The sequence below is a fragment of the Pongo pygmaeus genome, chromosome 19 (genome assembly GCF_028885625.2).
Source record: "Pongo pygmaeus isolate AG05252 chromosome 19, NHGRI_mPonPyg2-v2.0_pri, whole genome shotgun sequence".
In the NCBI taxonomy this organism is placed as follows: Eukaryota; Metazoa; Chordata; class Mammalia; order Primates; family Hominidae; genus Pongo; species Pongo pygmaeus.
The window spans coordinates 4,239,848-4,260,881 of NC_072392.2; the positions used below are offsets into that span (position 1 = coordinate 4,239,848).

General features: G+C 52.2%; 1 protein-coding gene across 1 annotated transcript in view; it reads left to right on the forward strand.

Annotated features, from left to right (window-relative positions):
* SPNS3 (SPNS lysolipid transporter 3, sphingosine-1-phosphate (putative)) overlaps positions 1 to 21,034 on the forward strand; it is a 55,663-nt gene that overhangs the window by 12,883 nt on the left and 21,746 nt on the right. The window contains exons 5-8 of the mRNA XM_054459327.2: positions 461 to 527; positions 1,803 to 1,951; positions 2,886 to 3,038; positions 7,525 to 7,714. Of these exons, the coding sequence (XP_054315302.2) occupies positions 461 to 527; positions 1,803 to 1,951; positions 2,886 to 3,038; positions 7,525 to 7,714 (559 nt within the window). The remainder of the gene's footprint in view (positions 1 to 460; positions 528 to 1,802; positions 1,952 to 2,885; positions 3,039 to 7,524; positions 7,715 to 21,034) is intronic.

Consider the following 21,034-nt stretch of genomic DNA (forward strand, 5'->3'; position numbering starts at 1 on the left):
TGCCCTACAGATTCATACACGCGGCAGTGTGGCCCGCCCAGGGAGGGGCCGGCCCTGGGAGGTAAGGTGAGGAAGCGTGTTAGGGCCAGGCCCTGCACCCCACAACAGGCTAGGCCAGAGCAGGATTTGCAGTCAGGACCCTGGCCTCTGACCCAGGTTTCCTGAACTTGCCTGACTCAAGCAGAGCCCAGCCTTGGGCAGGCGGGTGGAGGGTATGTGTTTCCATAGGTGGGGAGAGTGGCGCTGGGGGTGGGCCAGGAGCCAGAGGTCACTGGTGACTTGACCAAGGGCAGTGGACATCTGGGCCTCACGTGGCTTACTTTCCTCAGTGAAACAGCTCTGAGCCTGCAGAGAGCCAGCTCCCTGGGGCATGGGGGGGCACCCTGGGTCAGGCTGGCGGTGGAGTCTGCCTTCCGCCTCCCTCCCCTCACAGCCCATCGCCCTTGCCCCTCTATTGCAGTGGTCTGGGCTACGTGCTGGGGTCGGCTGTGACGATGCTGACTGGGAACTGGCGCTGGGCCCTCCGAGTGAGTCCAGCTTCCTTTTCTTCCCTCTGCTTTCCCTCTGGACCGGCAGGGACTTTCCAGCCTTGGGTGACCTTAGCCACTTGGCGTAGCACCCGGCGCCATTGTGGGGGCAGGGGGGTGGTCAGGCATTGGCAGCTTTGGACATTTGGGGCCTCATAGGGAGCATGGGTTGTGGAAGTGGTGGCCCTGGGCTCAAAAGCTGGCTGCTTAGTTTACCAGCTGTGTGGTCTCAAGCAGGTCACCTTCTTCTTCAGAGCCTCAGTTTGCCTGTCGGTAAAGCGGGGGTAGTAAATGCTACCTAAGGCATCTTGAGGATCAGTGAGATGAGAGATGGAAGTTCCAAGTCGCAGGATCAGGATGTAGAGTAGGCCCTTGAGGACTGGCAGCTAGGCTCGCTCAGCAGTTGAGCAGGATGCTGAGGAAGATGCCGGGCAGGCCCCGCTGGGGCTGCAGCCCTTGTGTTTCCAACGTGGGCACGGAGAGGGACCATTCTGAAGAGGAAGGAACTCCAGAGTGGAGGGTGCTGAGCCCAGCCCTGGGAGTGCAGCTTGGTGGGAATGCAGGCTGCGCTCAGACCTCTGCGGAGCCAGCCCAGTGCCGGGGAGCTGGCGTGTGAAGTGCTGAAGCCATATTTGGAATCTTGGGGGTGGAGTGGGCTTCAAGGAGGCAGGTCTGACCTGGCTTGAATAAACCTTCTCATGGTCTCAGCTGTTTGAAGGCTGCCCCAAGGTGGGTAGTGAGATCCCCGTCCTTGGGGTTTGAGCAGAGGGGCCGCTAGGAGAGGATGCCAGGGCAGGACTGTGTGGCAGATGGAGGCCTGGGCCAGGGAAAGTTCAGCTCTAGGGGCAGCAAGTACTCAGGAGGCAGGGCCAGTGTAGCGAGGGTCCCTGTTCTCAACCATCTCAGGCCCACTGACCTCAAAAGAGTGGTGTCTGTACTGGAAAGACAGGAATTACTTGAAGTCCCAAAGAGAGTCCACTCCCCAGAAAGGCTGCAGTGGTAAGGGCTGAGAAACAGTGGTACATCCTGCTCTGTGGATACCAGCGCCCTGAGAAACAGTGGTACGTTCTGCTCTGTGGGTACCAGCGCCCTGAGAAACAGTGGTACGTTCTGCTCTGTGGGTACCAGCATCCAGGAATCAGGTCACCCTGACTGCCCCCAGGGCTTGGACCCCAGAGGTCAGCCACTGGCTGATACTGTGGCCAGTTGCCCCCGGGGGTCTCTTGGGCTGTGATAATATGTGGCCCTGAGCTTCCTGGGCCCTCTTGTCCCCAGATCATGCCCTGCCTGGAGGCCATGGCCTTGATCCTGCTTATCCTGCTGGTTCCAGACCCACCCCGCAGAGCTGCCGAGGCACAGGGGGAGGGGGCCACGGGAGGCTCCAGGAGCAGCTGGTGTGAGGACATCAGATACCTGGGGAAAAAGTGAGTGTCCCTGCTACCCCCTGCAAGGCACAGAAAAACCCCTTTGTCTGCCCCAGCATCACTGACCCCCTCTCTCCACCTCCAGGGAGCCCTCCCTGGTTGTCCCAGTGTTCACAGCTCTCCTCTTCCTCTGAGATTGCACTTACCAACCGAAGTGCCTCTCCCTTCCTTAGGGCTCAGCCTCCATCACCTTGCCATGTGACAGAAATATGGACTGAGTGGGAGGGAGATGGCATGAGCCCCAGCCTTGCCTCTGCCCTGCCCATAAGTGACCCCAGCCCTCAGAGCCTCAATGTCCTTTGTATTCAATGGATGGAATTCTCTAGCCTTGCCCCCTTCTCCGGGTTGCTGGGAGGATGCTGGGAATTCATCACTCACCTCTCCAAGCCTCATGGCGTGCATGATCCTCTGTGCCAGCCATGCTGGGGGAGGCAGGCAGGAGTCAACTGCTGGTCCCAGGCCTGGTGATTCACTGCAAGGCAGGGCATGGACAAGACCCAATTCTGTTACTGAGCTGAGAAACCGGTCGGGAGGACTCAGAGGAAGATGGGGCAGGCAGAGACAGCTTCCTGGAGAATGTGATGCTGGATGGGGGCCTCTCAGGATGGGGAGATTTGGTCCTGCAGAGAGGAGGGAGGGAGGAAGAGGCAAGATGTGTGGGTGGGAGGGTCTCAGAAATCTTGGGGAGGCTGGAGCTCAGGGTGCTGCCAGGAAGGATCTGGAGGCTGGAGCTTGGGGTAACATGAGTGTCTTCTTCTTTGGAGTCTCAGTTTCCGTATCTGTAAAGAGCGGGTAGCAAATGCTACCTGTGGAATCTTGAAGGTAATAAGACAAGATGGGAAAGTTCCTAGACTGCCCAGGAGCCAGGAGGAGTGGACAGGCCCCTTCAGCCCTAGCCCTCTCCCGACTCCAGCTGGGGCACCTCGTCTTGCAGCTGGAGTTTCGTGTGGTCGACCCTTGGAGTGACCGCCATGGCCTTTGTGACTGGAGCCCTGGGGTTCTGGGCCCCCAAGTTTCTATTCGAGGCGCGTGTGGTTCACGGGCTACAGCCTCCCTGCTTCCAGGAGCCATGCAGCAACCCCGACAGGTGAGGGCGTCCGGGGGCCCTGGGCACCTGGCCCAGCTCGGGGGCTCTTGCTGAGGAAGTTCTGAGGTTCTGAGCTCCAAAATTCAGTTTCTTGGGGTAGGGCACGTGGTGCTGTGTGAAGACAGTGGAGCTCAGGACCCAGATGGCAGCAGGAGGCCTGGCTCTGGCTCTGGCTGAGCCTCTGCCACTCTGGGTGGCCATGGCCAGCTCTCTTGTCCTCTCTGGGCTGAATTCCCCATCTCTCCACTCTTGGGGCTGCTGTGGGCTCCAGAAGGCACTGGCGGGAAATGGGGGTGAGGCTTCTGTGGGGCTGTGGGATGAGAGGAGCCTTAGGCAGCCACCCTTCAGAGGGGCCTGTAGCATCTTCTGTGAGGGCATCCCATTTTACAGATGGCAAACTGGGGCCTGGGAGGCCTCGTCACTTTGCTGGTTTTGGGATTTCACATGTGTGGGAAGGCTGCTGGGAGGGGAGGCTCGGGCACTCTGCCCTCAGGGCGTGCCCTCTCCCGCTTCCTGCCTGGCTGTCTGCTGCCCGGCTGGGCTCCACTTCTGTTCCTATCACCTTTGACCCTGTTCTCCAAGAGCTCCAGTGACCGCTTGATGCAGAGTCAAGGACATCCTTCAATCCTCCCTTCCTTCTCTCCTCCTCCTCCCGGAACCCTTCACCCCGGCCTCTTCCCTGCCTCCAGGGGCTGCTCTTCAGCCTCCTTGCGGTCCCCCCCTCCCCTCTGACCCTGTTCTGGTGGGTCCTGGGGGCTCCTGGGGATGCTGTCTTCTTCCCTGGAGCCCCATCCTCCCCCAGGGTTTTGGCGACACTCGTCCTCTGCTGACTGCACCTACGCCTACCTTCTCCTTCCCTCCTCCTCCTCCTCCTTCTCCCTTTTTTCTCTCTTCTCTCCTCTTCTCCTCTTCTCTCCTTCCTTTTCTCTTTCTCTCTCCCTCCCTACCCCTCTCCCCTCCTTCCTCTCTCTCTCCCTCCCTACCCCTCTCCCCTCCTTCCTCTCTCTCTCCCTCCCTCCCTCCTTTTCTTCTCTTCTCTTCCTTTCTTTGTTTTTTGAGTCAAGGTCTTGCTCTGTCACCAGGCCGGAGTGCAGTGGTACAAACACAGTTCGCTGCAGCCTCGACCTCCCAGGCTTTAGCAATCCTCCCACCTCAGCCTCCCAAGTAGCTGGGACCACAGGTACACGCCACCATGCCTGGCTATTTTTATTTTATTTTATTTCTTTTGAGACAGAGTTTCACTCTTGTTGCCCAGGCTGGAGTTCAATGGTACAATCTTGGCCGACTGCAATCTCCACCTCCCGGGTTCAAGTGATTCTCCTACCTCAGCCTCCCGAGTAGCTAAGATTACAGGCATGTGCCACCACACCTGGCTAATTTTTTTTTGTATTTTTAGTAGAGATGGGGTTTCACCATGTTGGGCAGGCTGGTCTCAAACTCATGACCTCAAATGATTGGCCCACCTCAGCCTCCCAAAGTGCTGGAATTACAGGCGTGAGCCACCACACCCGGCCGAACTTATAGATCTTTAAGGGCTCTCTTGGCTGTGAGAGTCTGTGATGCTGGGAAGGCCCTGTGTGGATGGAGAGAACATGAAGGGCTTGGTAGCTGGGGCATGTCCTCTGGCTGCACCTCCCGCTCAGGGGCTGGCGGGGGTGCCTTTTCAGGCAGCCTGTCTAAGTAATCAATCCTAAGTCTCATGAATATCTCGAGAACCTGCCAAGGTCAGCTCAGACCAGGACTCAGAGGCAGCTAGCATACATCTGGGATTTGGGTCATTTGACTGGGTTGAGCCAGACCTCGCACAGCTTGGAAGGCTAGGAAGGTTTGGAAAGCACTTCTTCTTCTTTTTCTTTTTCTTTTTCTTTCTTTTTTTTTTTTTTTTTTAATTTGAGACAGAGTCTTGCTGTGTTGCTAGGCTGGAGTGCAGGGGCACGATCTCGGCTCACTGCAACCTTGGCCTCCTGGGTTCAAGCGATTCTCCTGCCTCAGCCTCCTAAGTAGCTGGGACTACAGGTGCACACCACCCCACCCAGCTAATTTTTGTACTTCTGGTAGAGAATTTAGAGAATTCTCAGTCATTTGTGCAAAGTGAGGGTGGGAGAAGAGAGGGGAAGCTACATCAGTCAGCGTGGACCAGTCCCACAGAGCCATCAGTGCTGGTCAGGAGCTTGCTCAGAGGACAACAGGGAGCTACTGAGAGGCTGGAAAGATCCTGGTTAGACTGGTGTTTTCAAGAGTTCACGCTGGGTACAGTCTCAGCGTTCCCTTTGAGCTCCTTTATTTGTTTTGTTTTGTTTGGTTTTTGAGACGGAGTCTCGCTCTCTTGCCCAGGCTGGAGTGCAGTGGTGTGATCTCAGCTCACTGCAACCTCCACCTCCCAGATTCAAGTGATTCTCCTGCCTCAACCTCCCGAGTAAGCTGGGATTACAGGTGCCAACCACCGTTCCCAGCTAATTTTTGTATTTTTTAAATTTTTAAAATTTTTTTTTAGTAGAGACGGGGTTTTGCTGTGTTGGCCAGGCTGGTCTTGAATTCCTGACCTCAAGTGATCCACCCACCTTGGCCTCCCAAAGTGCTGGGATTACAAGCTTAAGCCACCTCGCCTGGTCCCCTTTGAGCTCCTTTAAAAGGGGGCTGGAGGTTGCAGAATGGACCAGGAAGGTGAAGATGTGTATTCAATCCTGGTCTGTAATTTACCAGCTGGGTAATCTTGGCCTTGACCTTTCTCAGCCTCACCTTGCTCACCTGTCCATCTGGGAATTGTAGGAGGAATCAATGAGTTCACTTGCTCAACATACATCTCTCGTGTGCCAGGCTCTATGCTTCCAGCAGACAGTCAAGAGAGGAAACCAAACCTGTTACTGTTCTCTAGGGATTCCCAGGCCAGTGAATGAATCTGATGACAGACACAGAAGGTGCTGTGGGAACTGATGGGAGTGAAGGGATCAGCAAGGGAACAAAGGAAGGGCATCCCCAAGTAGGCTGTGCTGGGTCTTGAAGGATGAGTAGGAGTTTGATAGGTCAAAAACTAGTGAAGGATGTTCCAGGCAGAGGAATGAAAGCATGTGGTGGGGAGTTGGGAGGGGAGAGCAACTAGTTTAGGGGAAGAAAATAGAGCTGGGACCTGGGTTTGATGTGAGCCAGAGTCATATCACGAAGAACAATGTACACCATATGGAACTGCAGACAAATCTAGTGGGTGTCTGAGAGCTGGTGGAGAATTTTAGGCAGGAGGTGGTCAGGTCTGTGTTTTTAATTTTATTTTTAGAGACAGGTTCTTGCTCTGTTGCCCAAGCTGGAGTGCAGTGGTATGATCATAGCTCACTGTGGCCTCGAACTTCTGAGCTCAAGCGATCCTCCCGCCTCAGCCTCCTGAGTAGCTGGGACTACAGGTGCATGCCACCAAGGCTAGATAATTTTAAAAATTTTTGTAAGGCCGGGTGCGGTGGCTCATGCCTGTAATCCCAGCACTTTGGGAGGCTGAGGCGGGCGGATCACAAGGTCAGGAGTTCGAGACCAGCCTGGCCAGCATGGTGAAACCCCGTCTCTACTAAAAATAAAAAAATTAGCCGGGCATGGTGGTGTGCACCTGTAGTTCCAGCTACTTGGGAGGCTGAGGCAAGAGAATCACTTGAACCTGGGAGGCGGAGGTTGCAGTGAGCCGAGATTGCACCACTGCACTCCAGCCTGGGTGACAGAGCGAGACTCCATCTCAAAAAAAAAAAAAAAAAAACTTTTTTTTGTAGAGATGAGATCTTTCTGATCTTGAACTCCTCCCACCACAGATCTCCTGCCACCACAGAACGCACTCTTGGGGAGCCTGTGTGGAGGTTATTTTGGAGGGACAGGTCTCCACAGGAAGGATGTACAAGGGGAAGCCAAACAGAGTAGAAGTGGGTCTAAAAGTGGGTGGGAAAAGGACGGAAGTCAGGTAGGGGCTGCCTGAGAGGGGTTCAAAGACAGGGAGTGGAAGGATGGGATTCAAGGAGGGAGGGCGTGTAGAGAGCCCAGAGAAGGGCCGGGTGTATCACAGGGGCTCAGTAAATACATGTTCACTTTCCTCCGTTCCTCTTAGTACTGGGAGCTGGAAAGAGAGGAGGTTGGTGCCAGGGTGGGACCCTGGAATTCAGATTTTGAGTGGGGCAGTTTTGGGGGGTGAAAGGGTAAGGGTCAATGGAGATGAGGCAGGCTGGGACCTGGGGTGCTGGGTGATCACCCACATGGCCAGTGGGATCCCCAGGATGAGACAGGGGATGAGGGAGAAAAGGAGGTGGGGGAGGGCAGTGGGATATTGGTCCCTGGGATCATCAGTGAGGAGGGTGGGTAAGGTCTGGGTCAGGTCAGGGGCCCACAGCCATATTCCCTGTAGACACCAGATCATGCACTTGAGCCGAGGGGCTAGACCTGGGGCTGGGAGCAGGTTGAAGGGTCCCTATGCTGAGCTCACCCAGCTGACCAACCCCTCTGTGCTCTTCCCCATCAGCCTGATTTTTGGGTCACTGACCATCATGACCGGCATCATTGGGGTCATCTTGGGGGCAGAAGCTGCGAGGAGGTACAAGAAAGTCATTCCAAGAGCTGAGCCCCTCATCTGCGCCTCCAGCCTGCTTGCCACAGCCCCCTGCCTCTACCTGGCTCTCGTCCTGGCCCCCAACACCCTGCTGGCGTCCTATGTAAGTGAGAGCCTCTGTGGAGGTGGGGACAGGTTTGGGGGGCGAGGAACTCCCGTTTCCACAGGCTCACGCTGTGCCCGGCCTTTATGTACATTATGTTGATCATTCCTTCTGGGTAGAGCTTGTTATCCCCATTTTATAGATCAGTAAAGAGAAGCTTGGCTGGACGCGGTGGCTCATGTCTGTAATCCTAGCACTTTGGGAGGTCAAGGCCGGCCTGGCCAATATGGTGAAACCTCGTCACTACTAAAAATACAAAAAATTAGCTGGGCATGGTGGCAGGCACCTATAATCCCAGCTGCTTGGGAGGCTGAGGCAGGAGAATCACTTGAACCCGGGAGGTGGAGGTTGCAGTGAGCTGAGATTGCGCCACCGCACTCCAGCCTGGGCAATGGAGCAAGACTCCATCTTGGGGGAAAAAAAAGAGAGAGAAGCTTACCAGGAGTTCCACGGTGAGGAAGGGGCAGAACTGGGATTCGAGCCTGAGCTTTTCTGACTGTAAAAGATGTCCTCTGAGCATTGGGTTAATGTGTTCATTTGAGAAAATAGGACTCATTTATTGCCAGGGCATATTGTGGGCGCAAGAAGAAATAGAGCAATTCTCCCCAGGTTACAGAGGAGGGAAGCAAGGCCCAGACTGGTTATGGCCAATGTTGACGCTGCTTTAAGGGCGATAATCATGGTAATAACAAGTGTTCCAAATCCACATCCCATCACACCCCTTCATGGGCCTCACACTCTGGCTATGCCAGCCATGTGGGCACACACACTTCCCAGACTTTGCACGCGTCCATTTCTTCCACCAAGAGCACCAGTTCCTCTTTTGTGCATCCTGAAATCCTCCTTCTACAAGACTCAACTCCAAGTCCGCTTCCTCCAAAAGCCTTCCCCTACCACGCTATCCTCACACCAGAATTCATGTTCCCACTTGGGCTCAGCACCTGTTTGGGTCCCATGAGGCACCGAGGTTTATGGGGCCTGTCCACAGACAGGGAGCCCAAAGGGTGGGACCAGAGCCAGAGGGTCCCTGTGTGCAGCCGTGTCCCTGGCTCCCCAAAGCCCCAGCCCTGCCTGTCCCCCAACATGGGAAAGGGCCACTGCTTCTGGGAAGACGACGCCAGCCCAGCCACAAGCAGAGGGGCTAGACCTCCCATCCTTTCCCAGCTCCATGGCCCTGGGCCCTGTGGCTGCAGGCACAGATGCGCTTGCACGTGTTAACCAGGTTTACTGAGCAGACTGGACTTTGGAAAAGTAAACCAGCCACAACTTTATTGTCCTCACACTAGTTTGGCTGCATCGCCCACCCATGGCCAGAGCCCATCGCTTCTCCAGTCACATGCATGAACTAAACAGTCTGGTCCCATTGAAATCAAAACAACTTTAGCCCTGCTTCCAAATAAAGCTTTTTTTTTTTTTTTTTGAGACAGAGTCTTGCTCTGTCGCCCAGGCTGGAGTGCAGTGGCACGATCTTGGCTCACTGCAACCAACCTCCATCTCCTGGGTTCAAGTGATTCTCCTGACTCAGCCTCCCAAGTAGCTGGGATTACAGGCCCCCGCCACCACGCCCAGCTAATTTTTTTGTGTATTTTTAGTAGAGACAGGGTTTCACTATGTTGGCCAGGCTGGTCTTGAACTCCTGACCTTGTGATCCACCCACCTCAGCCTCCCAAAGTGCTGGGATTACAATTGTGAGCCACTGCACCCTGCCTCTTTTTTGAGACTGAGTCTCACCCTGTTGCCCAGGCTGGAGTGCAGTGGCGCGATCTCAGCTTACTGTAACCTCCGCCTCCCGGGTTCAAGCCATTCTCCTGCCTTAGCCTCCCAAGTAGCTGGGATTACATGTGTAAGCCACCACGCCCAGCTAATTTTTGTATTTTTAATAGAGATGGGGTTTCGCCACGTTGGCCAGGCTGGTCTCAAACTCCTGATCTCAGGTGATCTGCCTGTCTCGGCCTCCCAAAGTGCTGGGATTACAGATGTGAGCCACCACACCCAGCCCCAAACAAAGCTTCTATTAGGACCAGAAAACTGCCTTGGGAAGAGGCGGGGCTGTAGTCCAGTTTTGTTCTTGTTGCATCTTCCACCCCACATCCCTGACATCTCCCCTCCCCTTGCGATTCTGTCCTCTCCAGAGATGAGCAAGCAAGGAAGGATGACTGAGAACAGGCCAAGTATTGCCTGTGTCTGGAGCTGTTTCTGCTGACTGTCAGTGCCCTCCATATGGCAGATGCCCAGAGGCGGGGTGTGGGGGGGCACTTTGTGGGCGTTTTGGGGTCTCTGGCCCCGGTTTTTGCTTTGCCCAATTCCTTGATGCAAGGGTTACCTTTCCAGCCAGGCCGTCTTGCCCGGGTAGGCAATCCTGCAAGGGGCCCCCTCTCATGAGCACCGTGTCTCCCTCCGCGGTATCCATCTGAGCCCTGTAAGAGGTCGGGAAGGGAGGCTTCCCCCACTGCAGCCCTCTCCCCTCCCACGACACTGCAGACTACTCCATCTGGCATCCCCACCCGCATACTTCCCTGGGCGGAGTCAGGGCCCAGGGTCCATTCTCCCCAAATGCCAGATGACATGCGTCTGAGTGTCCTGAAGACGTCTTCTGTGCACGCCCCTCAGGCTGTCCTGGCATAGAAGGCTCAGCATTTAGCCGGCGTCCAGCCAGGGAGAAAAGGCCAGCTTCCTTCCTGGCAAGCACTGCCCTCTGTGGGGGGTGAGTGTCACCTGAAGCCCCTAACTCAGCTTAAGAGTAGAACTCTTTATTCTTTATTTATTAACTTTTTTAGAGATGGGGGCTCTCACTATGTTGCTCAGGCTGGTCTTGAACTCCTGGACTCAAGCAATCCTCTTGCCTCAGCCTCCTGAACAGCTGGGACTACAGGCGTGCACCACCACACCCGGCTAATTTTTGTATTTTTAGTCGAGATGGGGTTTCGCCATATTGCCCAGTCTGGTCTCAAACTCCTGTCCTCAAGTGATCCGCCCATCTCAGCCTCCCAAAGTGCTGGGATTACAGGCGTGAGCCACCGTGCCTGGTCAAGAGTAGAACTCTTTCAATAAATCTTCCCCTGAGCGTGACTTCTATGCAAGGGGGCGGGCGGGGGGGAGGCAAATGGGATAGCTCTGTTCTCCCACCAAGTCCTGAAGGTGTGCTGGCACCTCTCTTGAGGTGTGGGCGCTGCTCATCCCTTGTTCTCAGCCTTGGGTCTCTGCGGAAATTCCTGAAGACTAGAAAGTCTTGTCATTCTCTTCTGCACATGCTCTTATTTAGTCCTCGCGACTGACATTTTTGTGGGGAAGGTTTTTTCTTTTCATATTTTATTTTATTTTATTTTTTGAGATGGAGTCTCTATTGCCCAGGCTGGAGTACAGTGGCACGATCTAGACTCACTGCAACCTCTACCTCTCAGGTTCAAGCGATTCTCCTGCCTCAGCCTCCCCAGCAGCTGGGATTATAGGTGCATGCCACTAATTGTTGTGTTTTTTTTGTTTTGTTTTTGTGTTTTTTTTTTTTTTTTTTTTGAGACAGGGTATCAATCTGTCGCCCAGGCTGGAGTGCAGTGGAGCGATCTCAGCTCACTGCAACCTCTGCCTCCCAGGTTCAAGTGATTCTCCTGTCTCAGCCTCCTGAGTAGCTGGGATTACAGGCCCATGCCACCACACCCGGCTAATTTTTGTATTTTTAGTAGAGATGGTGTTTCACCATTTTGACCAGGCTGGTCTCGAACTCCTGACCTCAAGTGATCTGCCTACCTCAGCCTCCCAGGGTGCTGAGATTACAGGCATGATCTACCACGCCCAGCCTGGAAGGTTTTTTCTTATGCCATTTGACAGGTTGGAAAACTGAAGCCCACAGATAGAATCAGGTGAATAGTGAGACAGACAAAACTCCAACACCTGGCTGGGTGCAGTGGCTGACGTCTGGAATCCCAGTATTTTGGGAGGCCAAAGTGAGAGGATCACTTGAGCTCAGGAGTTAGAGACCAGCCTGGACAACATAGCAAGACCCTGTCTCTACAAAAAATTAAAAAATTAGTTGGGCATGGTGGCACATGCCTGTAGTCCCAGCTACTGGGGAGGCTGAGGCTGGAGGATTGTTTGAGCCCAAGTGATAGAGGCTGCAGTGAGCTCTGATCATGCCACTGCAGTCCAGCCTGGGTGACAGAATAGGACCCTGTCTCAAAACAAACCGACAATCAACCTCCAACTTGGCTGTGACGCCTCCAAAGTCTGTGTCCTTCATAGTGCACTGATCCAGAAACAGAGCTGGGCACACCCCAGGCACTAGTAAATCCCTTAATGCTTATTGACTGAAGGGAGGGGACCATCACTTCTGGCTGGTGGGAGCTGATGGGGGCTGGTGGGGCCTGACCTCGCAGGGAAGCTGAGGCCCAGGCAGATGGAGGCCCCATCAAAGCTGTCCCTGTACCAGCCAGCTGGGTCTGGGGACCCCCCGCCAGCCCTACTTCTGCCACTGTCTTGGTTGGTTCTGGGAGGTGCTCGTTGGCTGTGTTTCGAGGACACAGCTGCCCCCACCTCCACCCCCTGCACCCTGCAGCCTGGCGCATCTCCAGAGCTGGTTGGCTCATCTAGAAATGACATTGCGTCTTGGCTGCCAAAGCCAGCTGGAGAAACTCTTCTTTAGGCCTGCCCTGGGCGTTGGGGCTGAGGGGCAGAAAGGCGGGCAGGGCCAGAGTGCGTCCATCCTCTGGTGCTGGGAAGCTGCTGGGTCTGGCATGGTTACCCACCGACGCTGAGCCTCTGCAGCCAGAACTCTAACCCTCCAGAGGTGCTGCCATCCCGCCTCCACCCCCACCCCGTGACTCTGTCTGTGCCTCCGTAGAATGCTCGGATGTTCTGACCTGAGATTCAGGCTCCAGTTCTTCCTCCCCAACAACTGTCAGTCACAAAGCCCTTGACCTCTCCCAGGCCTACCCTCTCCTCTCCGTCCTCTCTGCCCTTCCCTGGCTCATGCCTTGCTGTCTTTCTCCAGAACTGTTCTAGAAGCCACCTTCCTGGTCTCCTTGTCTTCCTGCTCACCCACTACAATCTGTTCTTCTGTTCTTCACACACTGCCAGAGTGAGCTAGCTAGCTTGCTTGCTTTTTCTCTCTTTCTTTTCTTTTCTTTCCCTCCCTCCCTCTCTCCCTTCCTTCCTTCCTCTCCCTCTCTCTCTCCCTCCCTCCCTTTCTTTCTTTCCATTTTCTTTCCTTTTCTCCTTCCTTCCTTCTTTTCCCTTCCTTCCTTCCTTCCTCTCTCTCTCTCTCTCTCTCTCTGTCTCTCTCTGTCTGTCTCTCTCTCTTTCTTTCTTTCTTTCTTCTTTTCTCTTTTCCTTCCCTTCCTTCCTTCCCTCCAGACAGGGTCTCCCTGTGTTGCCCAGGCTGGTCTTGAACTCCTGGCCTCAAGTGATTCTGCCCACACTGCCTCCCGAGTAGCTGGAATTACAGGCATGTGTCACTGTGCCTGGCTTACAGAGTGAGCTTTCTGACACCACCACCCTTCCCTGCTCAAAAGCCTTACATGGCTCCCTGGTGCCTCTGGAACTAGGCCCAGCCCCTTATCCCGGCATTTAAAGACCCTCATGAGCTTCTCTGATAACCTTAGGAACCTTATTCCTCCACTGAAGTCCTGCCATGCAGGCCCCCTCTTGATTCCCTAGTCATGCCTCCCCTCTCCCTCTCTTTACCCATCCTCACTCCCTTCTCCATGTGTCCAAAGCATTCTAGGCCTTCAAGGGCCAGCTTACCACCGTCTCTCCATGGATTCCTCCCTGGTTGCTGGGCGTGACCCTCTCTCCCTTAGTGCGCGCAGCGTTGTCTTTCTGGGGTCTCAGTTACGTACGTTTCGACTCCTCTCCCAGCCCTGTCTGTGAGTTTTAGCAGGGTCCAGGTCTGGTTCTAATCTTTCTCTGCACTCCAGCTTGAAGCACAGTGTCAGGCACATGGACGGGTGGGTGAGGTAAGTCACTGCTGGCTGAGTGAAGAGTCGAGTGACAAACTGTATTTATTTGTTTACTCAACCAATATTTATTGATTGTCAATTAAGTGGCATACTAGTTTAAATGCTGTAGATATAGGCGGCTGGGTGCAGTGGTTCATACCTGTAATCCCAGCACTTTGGGAGGCCGAGGCAGGCGGATCACCTGAGGTCAGGAGTTCAAGACCAGCCTGGGCAACACAGCAAAACGCTGTCTCTACTAAAAATACAAAAAATTAGCTGGGCATGGTGGTGTGAGCCTGTGGTCTCAGCTACTCGGGAGGCTGAGGCAGGAGAATTACTTGAACCCAGGAGGCAGAGGTTGCAGTGAGCCGAGATTGCACCACTGCACTCCAGCCTGGGCGACAGAACGAGACTCCATCTCTAAATAAATAAATAAATGAATAAACAAATGCCATAGCTATAGCAGTGAATAAAACAGATAAAAATGTCTCTGTCCTGAGGGAACTTACATTCTAGTTGGGGGAGATAGATAACAAGCAAGATACATAAGTATTGTGAATTTTATTGTAAAATTCAGAGTATTTCAGATAATAATAAAGGCTTAGGAGAGAAGTATTGTCAGGAAGGAAATAGGGAGAGTGTGAGTATTGGGAGGAGAGGGTAGCAATTTTTTGTAGGGTGGCCAGAGAGGCCTCACTGAGAAGGTAATTGTTGAATAAAGACCTGTAGGGGGTGAAGTAGTGAATTGTGTGGATATTCGGGGGAACAGTGTTCCAGGTAGAGGGAATAGCAACTGTGAAGGCCCTGAGTCAGGAGTGTACCCGATGGGTTTGAATAACAACAAGGTGGCTACTGTGATTAGTGCAGAGAGAGAAGTGGGAGAGGGAGGTGAGGACAGAGAGATGATGGGTGCCAGATCATGTAGGATATTGTGGGCATCAGGTGAGATAGAGTTTTGTTCTAAGAAGTGGGACATCTGGCTTTTGTCTTCCGTATCTATTGAAATGATCATGTAGTTTTGTCCTTTATTCAATTTCTACAGTTTATTACATTGACTGATATTTATATGTTTAACCAACCTTGCATTCCTGGGATATGCTCACCATGGTCATGGTGGGTAGTCATTTTTATGTATTGCTGGATTTTTTTTTTTTTTTTTTGAGACAGAGTCTCGCTCTGTGGCCCAGGCTGGAGTGCAGTGGCGTGATCTTGGCTCACTGCAAGCTCCACCTCCCAGGTTCACACCATTCTCCTGCCTCAGCCTCCCAAGTAGCTGGGACTACAGGCGCCTGCCACCACGCCTGGCTAATTTTTTGTATATATATATTTTTTTTTAGTAGAGACAGGGTTTCACCATGTTAGCAAAGATGGTCTCAATCTCCTGACCTCATGATCCGCCTGCATCAGCCTCCCAAAGTGCTGGGATTACAGGTGTGAGCCACCGCACCTGGCTAAATTGCTGGATTTGAGTTCATAGTATTTTGTTGAGGATTTTTGCACATACATTCATAAGAGATATTGGTCTGCAGTTTTCTTGTGGTGTCTTCATCTGGTTTTGGTATCAGGGTAGTGGCCTTGTAATGAGTTGGCAAGTGTTCCTTCCTCTTCTGTTTTTTGGATGACTTCATGAAGAATTTGTTAATTTATCTTTAAACATTTGGAAGAAGTCACCAGCAAAGCCATCTGGTTCTGGGCTTCTGTTTGTGGAAAGTTTTGTGATTGCTAACTCAATATTTACTCGTTATAGGTCAATTCAAATTTTCTGTTTCTTCTTGAGTTGTTTCAGTAGTTTGTATCTTTTTAGGAATTTGTACATTTATTCTAGGTTGGCACACAATAGTTTATATAACAGTTCCTTCTAATTCTTTTAATTTCTGTAAGGTGAGTAGTAGTGTCCCCCCTTTCATTCCTAATTTTAGTAATTTGAGTCTTTTTTTCTCGGTCGGTTTGTCTAAAGGTTTGTCTATCTTGCTGATCTCTTTGAAGAATCAACTTTTGGTTTCATCGATTTTTTTCTACTATTTGCTTTTTTTTCTTTTCTTTTCTTTTCTTTTTTTTTTTTTTTTGAGACAGGGTCTTGCTTTTTTTCCCAGGCTTGAGCTCCTGGCTTCAAGCAATCCTCCTGCCTCAGCCTCCCTGAGCGTTAGGATTATAGGAGTGAGCCACCCCATCTGGCTGGCTTATGCTGAGTAGAATCACTCTGGCTACTCTGTTGAGAATAGACCTGGGGGCAAGGACAGAAGCAGAGAGGAGTGAGGAGGCTGTTGCTAGGATGCAGGTGAGATGATGGGGTTTGAACCAGAGTGGCAACAAGGAGATTGTGAGAGGCAGTTGGATTACATATGTATTTTAAAGGTAGAGCTATCAGAATTTCCTGATGAATTCCAGAAGGGGTATGAAAGAAGAGTCAGAGGTGAGTTCCAGGTATTGGCATGAGCAGCTGGAACCAGGGAGGGCCCATTAATTGAGGCAGGAAAGTGAGCTGGAGCAGCAAGTGTTTTGGGGAAGGTCAACAGCTTGGGTTTATACATTCTGAGTTTGTCGGGGGAGGTTGATATCCAAGTGGAGGTGTTAGTAGACAGTTGGATAGAGGAGTTGGAAGTCCAGGGGATATGGAATCATCCCTAAAACTTCAAAGGGTGAGAAGATTTTTGGGGAGCGAAAGGAGTCAGCATTAGTATGGGTGTCCAGAGGGTGCTGAGGAATTGGCTTCTGTTGGGCTTCAAAATATGATGTCACCTTACTTTCTTCTACTCATCCATCCACCCATTCACCAATCCATCCATCCATCCATCCATCCATCCACCAATCTATCCATCCACCCATCCATTCTTCTATTCATCCACCAATCTATCCATCCATTCATCTATCCACCAATCCATCCATCCATCCATCCATCCATCCACTCACCCACCAATCTATCCATTCATCCATCCATCCGTCCATCCATCCATCCATCCATCCACCAATCCATCCACCAATCCATCCATCCATCCACCCACCAATCCATCCGTCCGTCCATCCATCCACCAATCCAACCATCCATCCATCCATCCATCTACCCACCAATCCATCCACCCACCAATCCATCCATCCATCCATCCATCCATCCATCCATCCACCAATCCGTCCATCCATCCATCCATCCACCCATCCACCAATCCATCCATCCGTCCGTCCACCCACCCACCCACCAATCCATCCATCCATCCATCCATCCACCTACCCACCAATCCATTCATCCATCCATCCATCCATCCATCCATCCATCCATCCACCAATCCATCCATCCATCCATCCATCCATCCATCCATCCATCCATCCACCCACCCACCCACCAATCCATCCATCCACCAATCCATCCATCCATCCATCCATCCATCCATCCATCCATCCATGCATCCACCCACCCACCAATCTATCCATCCATCCATCCATCCATTCACCAATCCATCCATCCATCCATCCATCCATCCATCCATCCATCCATGCATCCACCCACCCACCAATCTATCCATCCATCCATCCATCCATTCACCAATCCATCCATCCATCCATCCATCCATCCATTCATCCATTCACCAATCCATCCATCCACCCACCCACCAACCAATCCATCCATCCACCAATCCATCCATCCATTCATCCATCCATCCATCCATCCACCCACCCACCCACCAATCTATCCATCCATCCATCCACCCACCAATCTATCCATCCATCCATCCATCCATTCACCAATCCATCCATCCATCCATCCATCCATCCATCCATCCATCCATCCATCCACCCACCAACCAATCCATCCATCCACCAATCCATCCATCCATCCATCCATCCACCCACCCACCCACCCACCAATCTATCCATCCATCCATCCATCCATCCATCCATCCATCCCTTCACTTCTCAGATTGCAGGAACCAAAGTCCTTCCTGCATGATTTCTGCTGTTGAAGGAGTAAGTCCTGGGGAGACAGGCTCCAAACTCTTCTTGGGAAGGGCCCATGGGAAGGTGGGCATGTGTGTTAGTGTGTGCATACATCTAATATGAGTGTGTATATGTCCATTCTTGTGTGTATACATTAAAATGAATATACTGGCCGGGCGTAGTGGCTCACGCCTGTGATCCCAGCACTTTGGGAGGCCAAGGCGGGTGGATCACTTGACATTATGAGTTCAAGACCAGCCTGGTCAACACGGTGAAACCCCTTCTCTACTGGAAATACAGAAATTAGCCGGGCCTGGTGGTGGCGTCTGTAATCCCAGCTACTCAGGAGGCTGGGGCAGGAGAATCGCTTGAGCTCAGGAGGTGGAGGTTGCAGTAAGCCAAGATTGCGCCACTGCACTCTAGCCTGGGCAACAAAGCAAGACTCTGTCTCAAAAAAAAAAAAAAACCAAACCTGAATATACTAGCCAGGCGTGATGACTCATGCCTGTAATCCCAGCACTTCGGGAGGTCAAGGTGGGCGAATCACTTGAGGTCATGAGTTCGAGACCAGCCTGGCCAACATGCTCTCTCCCATGCCCCTGTCCCACTAAAAATATATTAAAAATTTAGCTGGGCGTGGTGGTGTGCGCCTTTAATCCTAGCTACTTTGGAGGCTGAGATAGGAGAATCGCTTGAACCCGGGAGGTGGAGGTTGCAGTGAGCCAAAATCATGCCACTGCACTCCAGCCGGGGCGACAGTGAGACTCCATCTCGAAAAAATATATATATATACTTGTACATACAATATACATTTAGCATGAATGAATATACATGCTAAATGTATACTGTATGTACAAATATATCTATTTTAATTTGTGTGTATGTGTGTGCATGGTGTGTATGAGTGTGTCGATGTGTGCTGTTTTGTACACTTGTCTGTGCACGAGCGTGCACACCCACCTCAGGACATGCAGATAACTGCGTGGGATGTGCCTGTGTGCACATGTGTGCCTGCAGCTAAGTATAGCTTTTCTCCTGCTACTTTTGTGCCTGTAACTGCATTGTGTGGGCAGGATGATTTTTGGTGGCACTGTGTGTCTGTTCCCAGATTTCCTGAAGCAGGGGCCAAATCATGCTGCTTGTTTCATGGAAATGAGCTTTTCTGAGAATATAAAGTCTGGTCTGGGGCCTTCCCTGGGGGAGCCCATGTCCTGTGGCCACCTACAGAAACAGAGGGTTCCATCTCTTCCATCTTTCCAGTCCTCTTGGCAAGGGAAGTGGACTTCTCGGCTGTTAATTAGGGTCCAGACACGCACACAGCAGGTCTTGGCTTATACCACCTTCCTTGGCCTTCTTCCCAGAGCTGCTGCCCTTCAGAGGAGAAGGGGTTTGTGCTCAGAGGAGGGACTGCCCCCAAAGCAGGGCCTCCACTGTCACTGACCTGATGGCTGGAGGATGTGGCTGAACGTCGGCTGTTCCCCCTTAGGTGGGCTTTGTGGTCGAGGTGGAGAGGCAGGAGTGAGGCATGGGAGGGAGCATGCCATGAGCTGTCTGAAAGACCTGGCCATCATTCCTTCTTCTTTCCTTACCAGTTGTGTGACTTGTGTGACCTAGGGCAAGATCTTGACCTTGCTGAGCCTCAATTTTCTTAGCAAGAAAATGGGAGTGCTACTCTTTACCTCTCGGCTTCATTAAAGAGATAAGCGAACTTTTGAGCCTGTTCTTTTTTTTTTTTTTTTTTTTTTTTTGAGACAGAGTTTTGCTCTTGTTGACCAGGCTGGAGTGCAGTGGCGCAATCTCGGCTCACTGCAACCTCCGCCTCCCAGGTTCAAGCAATTCTCCTGTCTCAACCTCCTGAGTAGCTGGGATTACAGGCACCCACCACTATGCCTGGCTGATTTTTGGTATTTTTAAGTAGAGATGGGGTTTCACCATGTTGGTCAGGCTGATCTCCAACTCCTGACCTCAGGTGATCCACCCGCCTCAGCCTCCCAAAGTGCTGGGATTACAGGCGTGAGCCACCGCGCCCAGCTGAGCCTGTTCTAATTACTATGCATATGTAACAAAACTTAATGGCTTAAAACAACAAAAACATTTATTTTGCTCACAAATTTGCAGTTTGGGCCGGGCTTGAGAGCAAGAGGGGATGACATCTCTTTTCCACTTGGTGTTAGCTAGGCTGGATAAGGGTGAAGGGCTGGATCATCAAAGGGGTGGGGCCTGCCTGGCAGTCCATTCAGCTGTTGACTGAGACCTTAGCATTGGCTGGTACACCTGTCTGTGGCCTCTCCGTGCGGTCTGTGCTTCCTCACAGCATGGTGGCCGGCTTAAACAAGGACTAATGTTCTGAGATAGCGGGCCAGGTAGAACTGTGCTGCCTTTTATGACCTACCCTTGAAAGTTACCATGAATGTAGCTTGCATTCTCTGCATTCTATTTTTTTTTTTTTTTTTTACCTGAGCACAACTTTCTGCTCAGATTAGTGGGGCAAAGAAATGGACTCTAGGCCATGTGCAGTGGTTCACACCTGTGATCCCAGCACTTTGGGAGGCCAAGGCGGGAGGATTACCTGAGATGAGGTGTTCAAGGCCAGCTTAGCCAACATGGCAAAACCCCAACTCTACAAAAATACAAAAATTAGCCTGGCATGATGGTAGGTGCCTGTAATCCCAGCTACTTGGAAGGCTGAGGAGGGAGAATCACTTGAACGCAGGAGGCGGAGGTTGCAGGGAGGCGGGATCGCCACCAATGTGCTCCAGCCTGGGTGAGGGAGTGAGACTCCATTTCAAAAAAAAAAAAAAAAAAGAAATGGACTCTATGTTTTGATGAGAGTATCAGTGATCTGAAAGAACTTGTGGAACTGGAAATATTGCAGTGACTGTCTTTGGAAAATGCAATCTCCCATCATGCCCCAGGGTTTCCTTCTCTCCTGTCCCCTGGGCCCTGCTGACATCTGACATTGCACGGGAAAGTGTTTGTGTGCACAGTGGCGAAGCCCACCAGGGTGGGTCTCTAGTTCCATGCTGCTCTTTCGGTCTTATGGTGAGAAACCTGGACTCGAGTGCTCACCCTCACACCCCCGCTTGGCCTCATGGGCTGAGGGAGCAGGTGTGCTTGAGTTCTCAAAGGGCCAAGCCTATGGCCATGACCAGGTGGTTGAGACGCAGGTCTCCACCAGGAAAAGCAGCAACGTCCACTCACGTATGAAATCTTTCCCCAGCACCTCCTCTTTCCCAGACACTGTTCCAGGCACTGGGGTACAGCATGAACAAAGCAGGCAAAAGTATGTGTGTGTAATACAATAAACATGGAAAATCAACGCCATAGGCCAGGCACGGTAGCTCATGCCTGTAATCCCAGCACTTCGGGAGGCCGAGATGGGCAGATCACGAGGTCAGGGGCTTGAGACCAGCCTGGACAACATGGTGAAACCCTGCCTCTACTAAAAATACAAAAATTA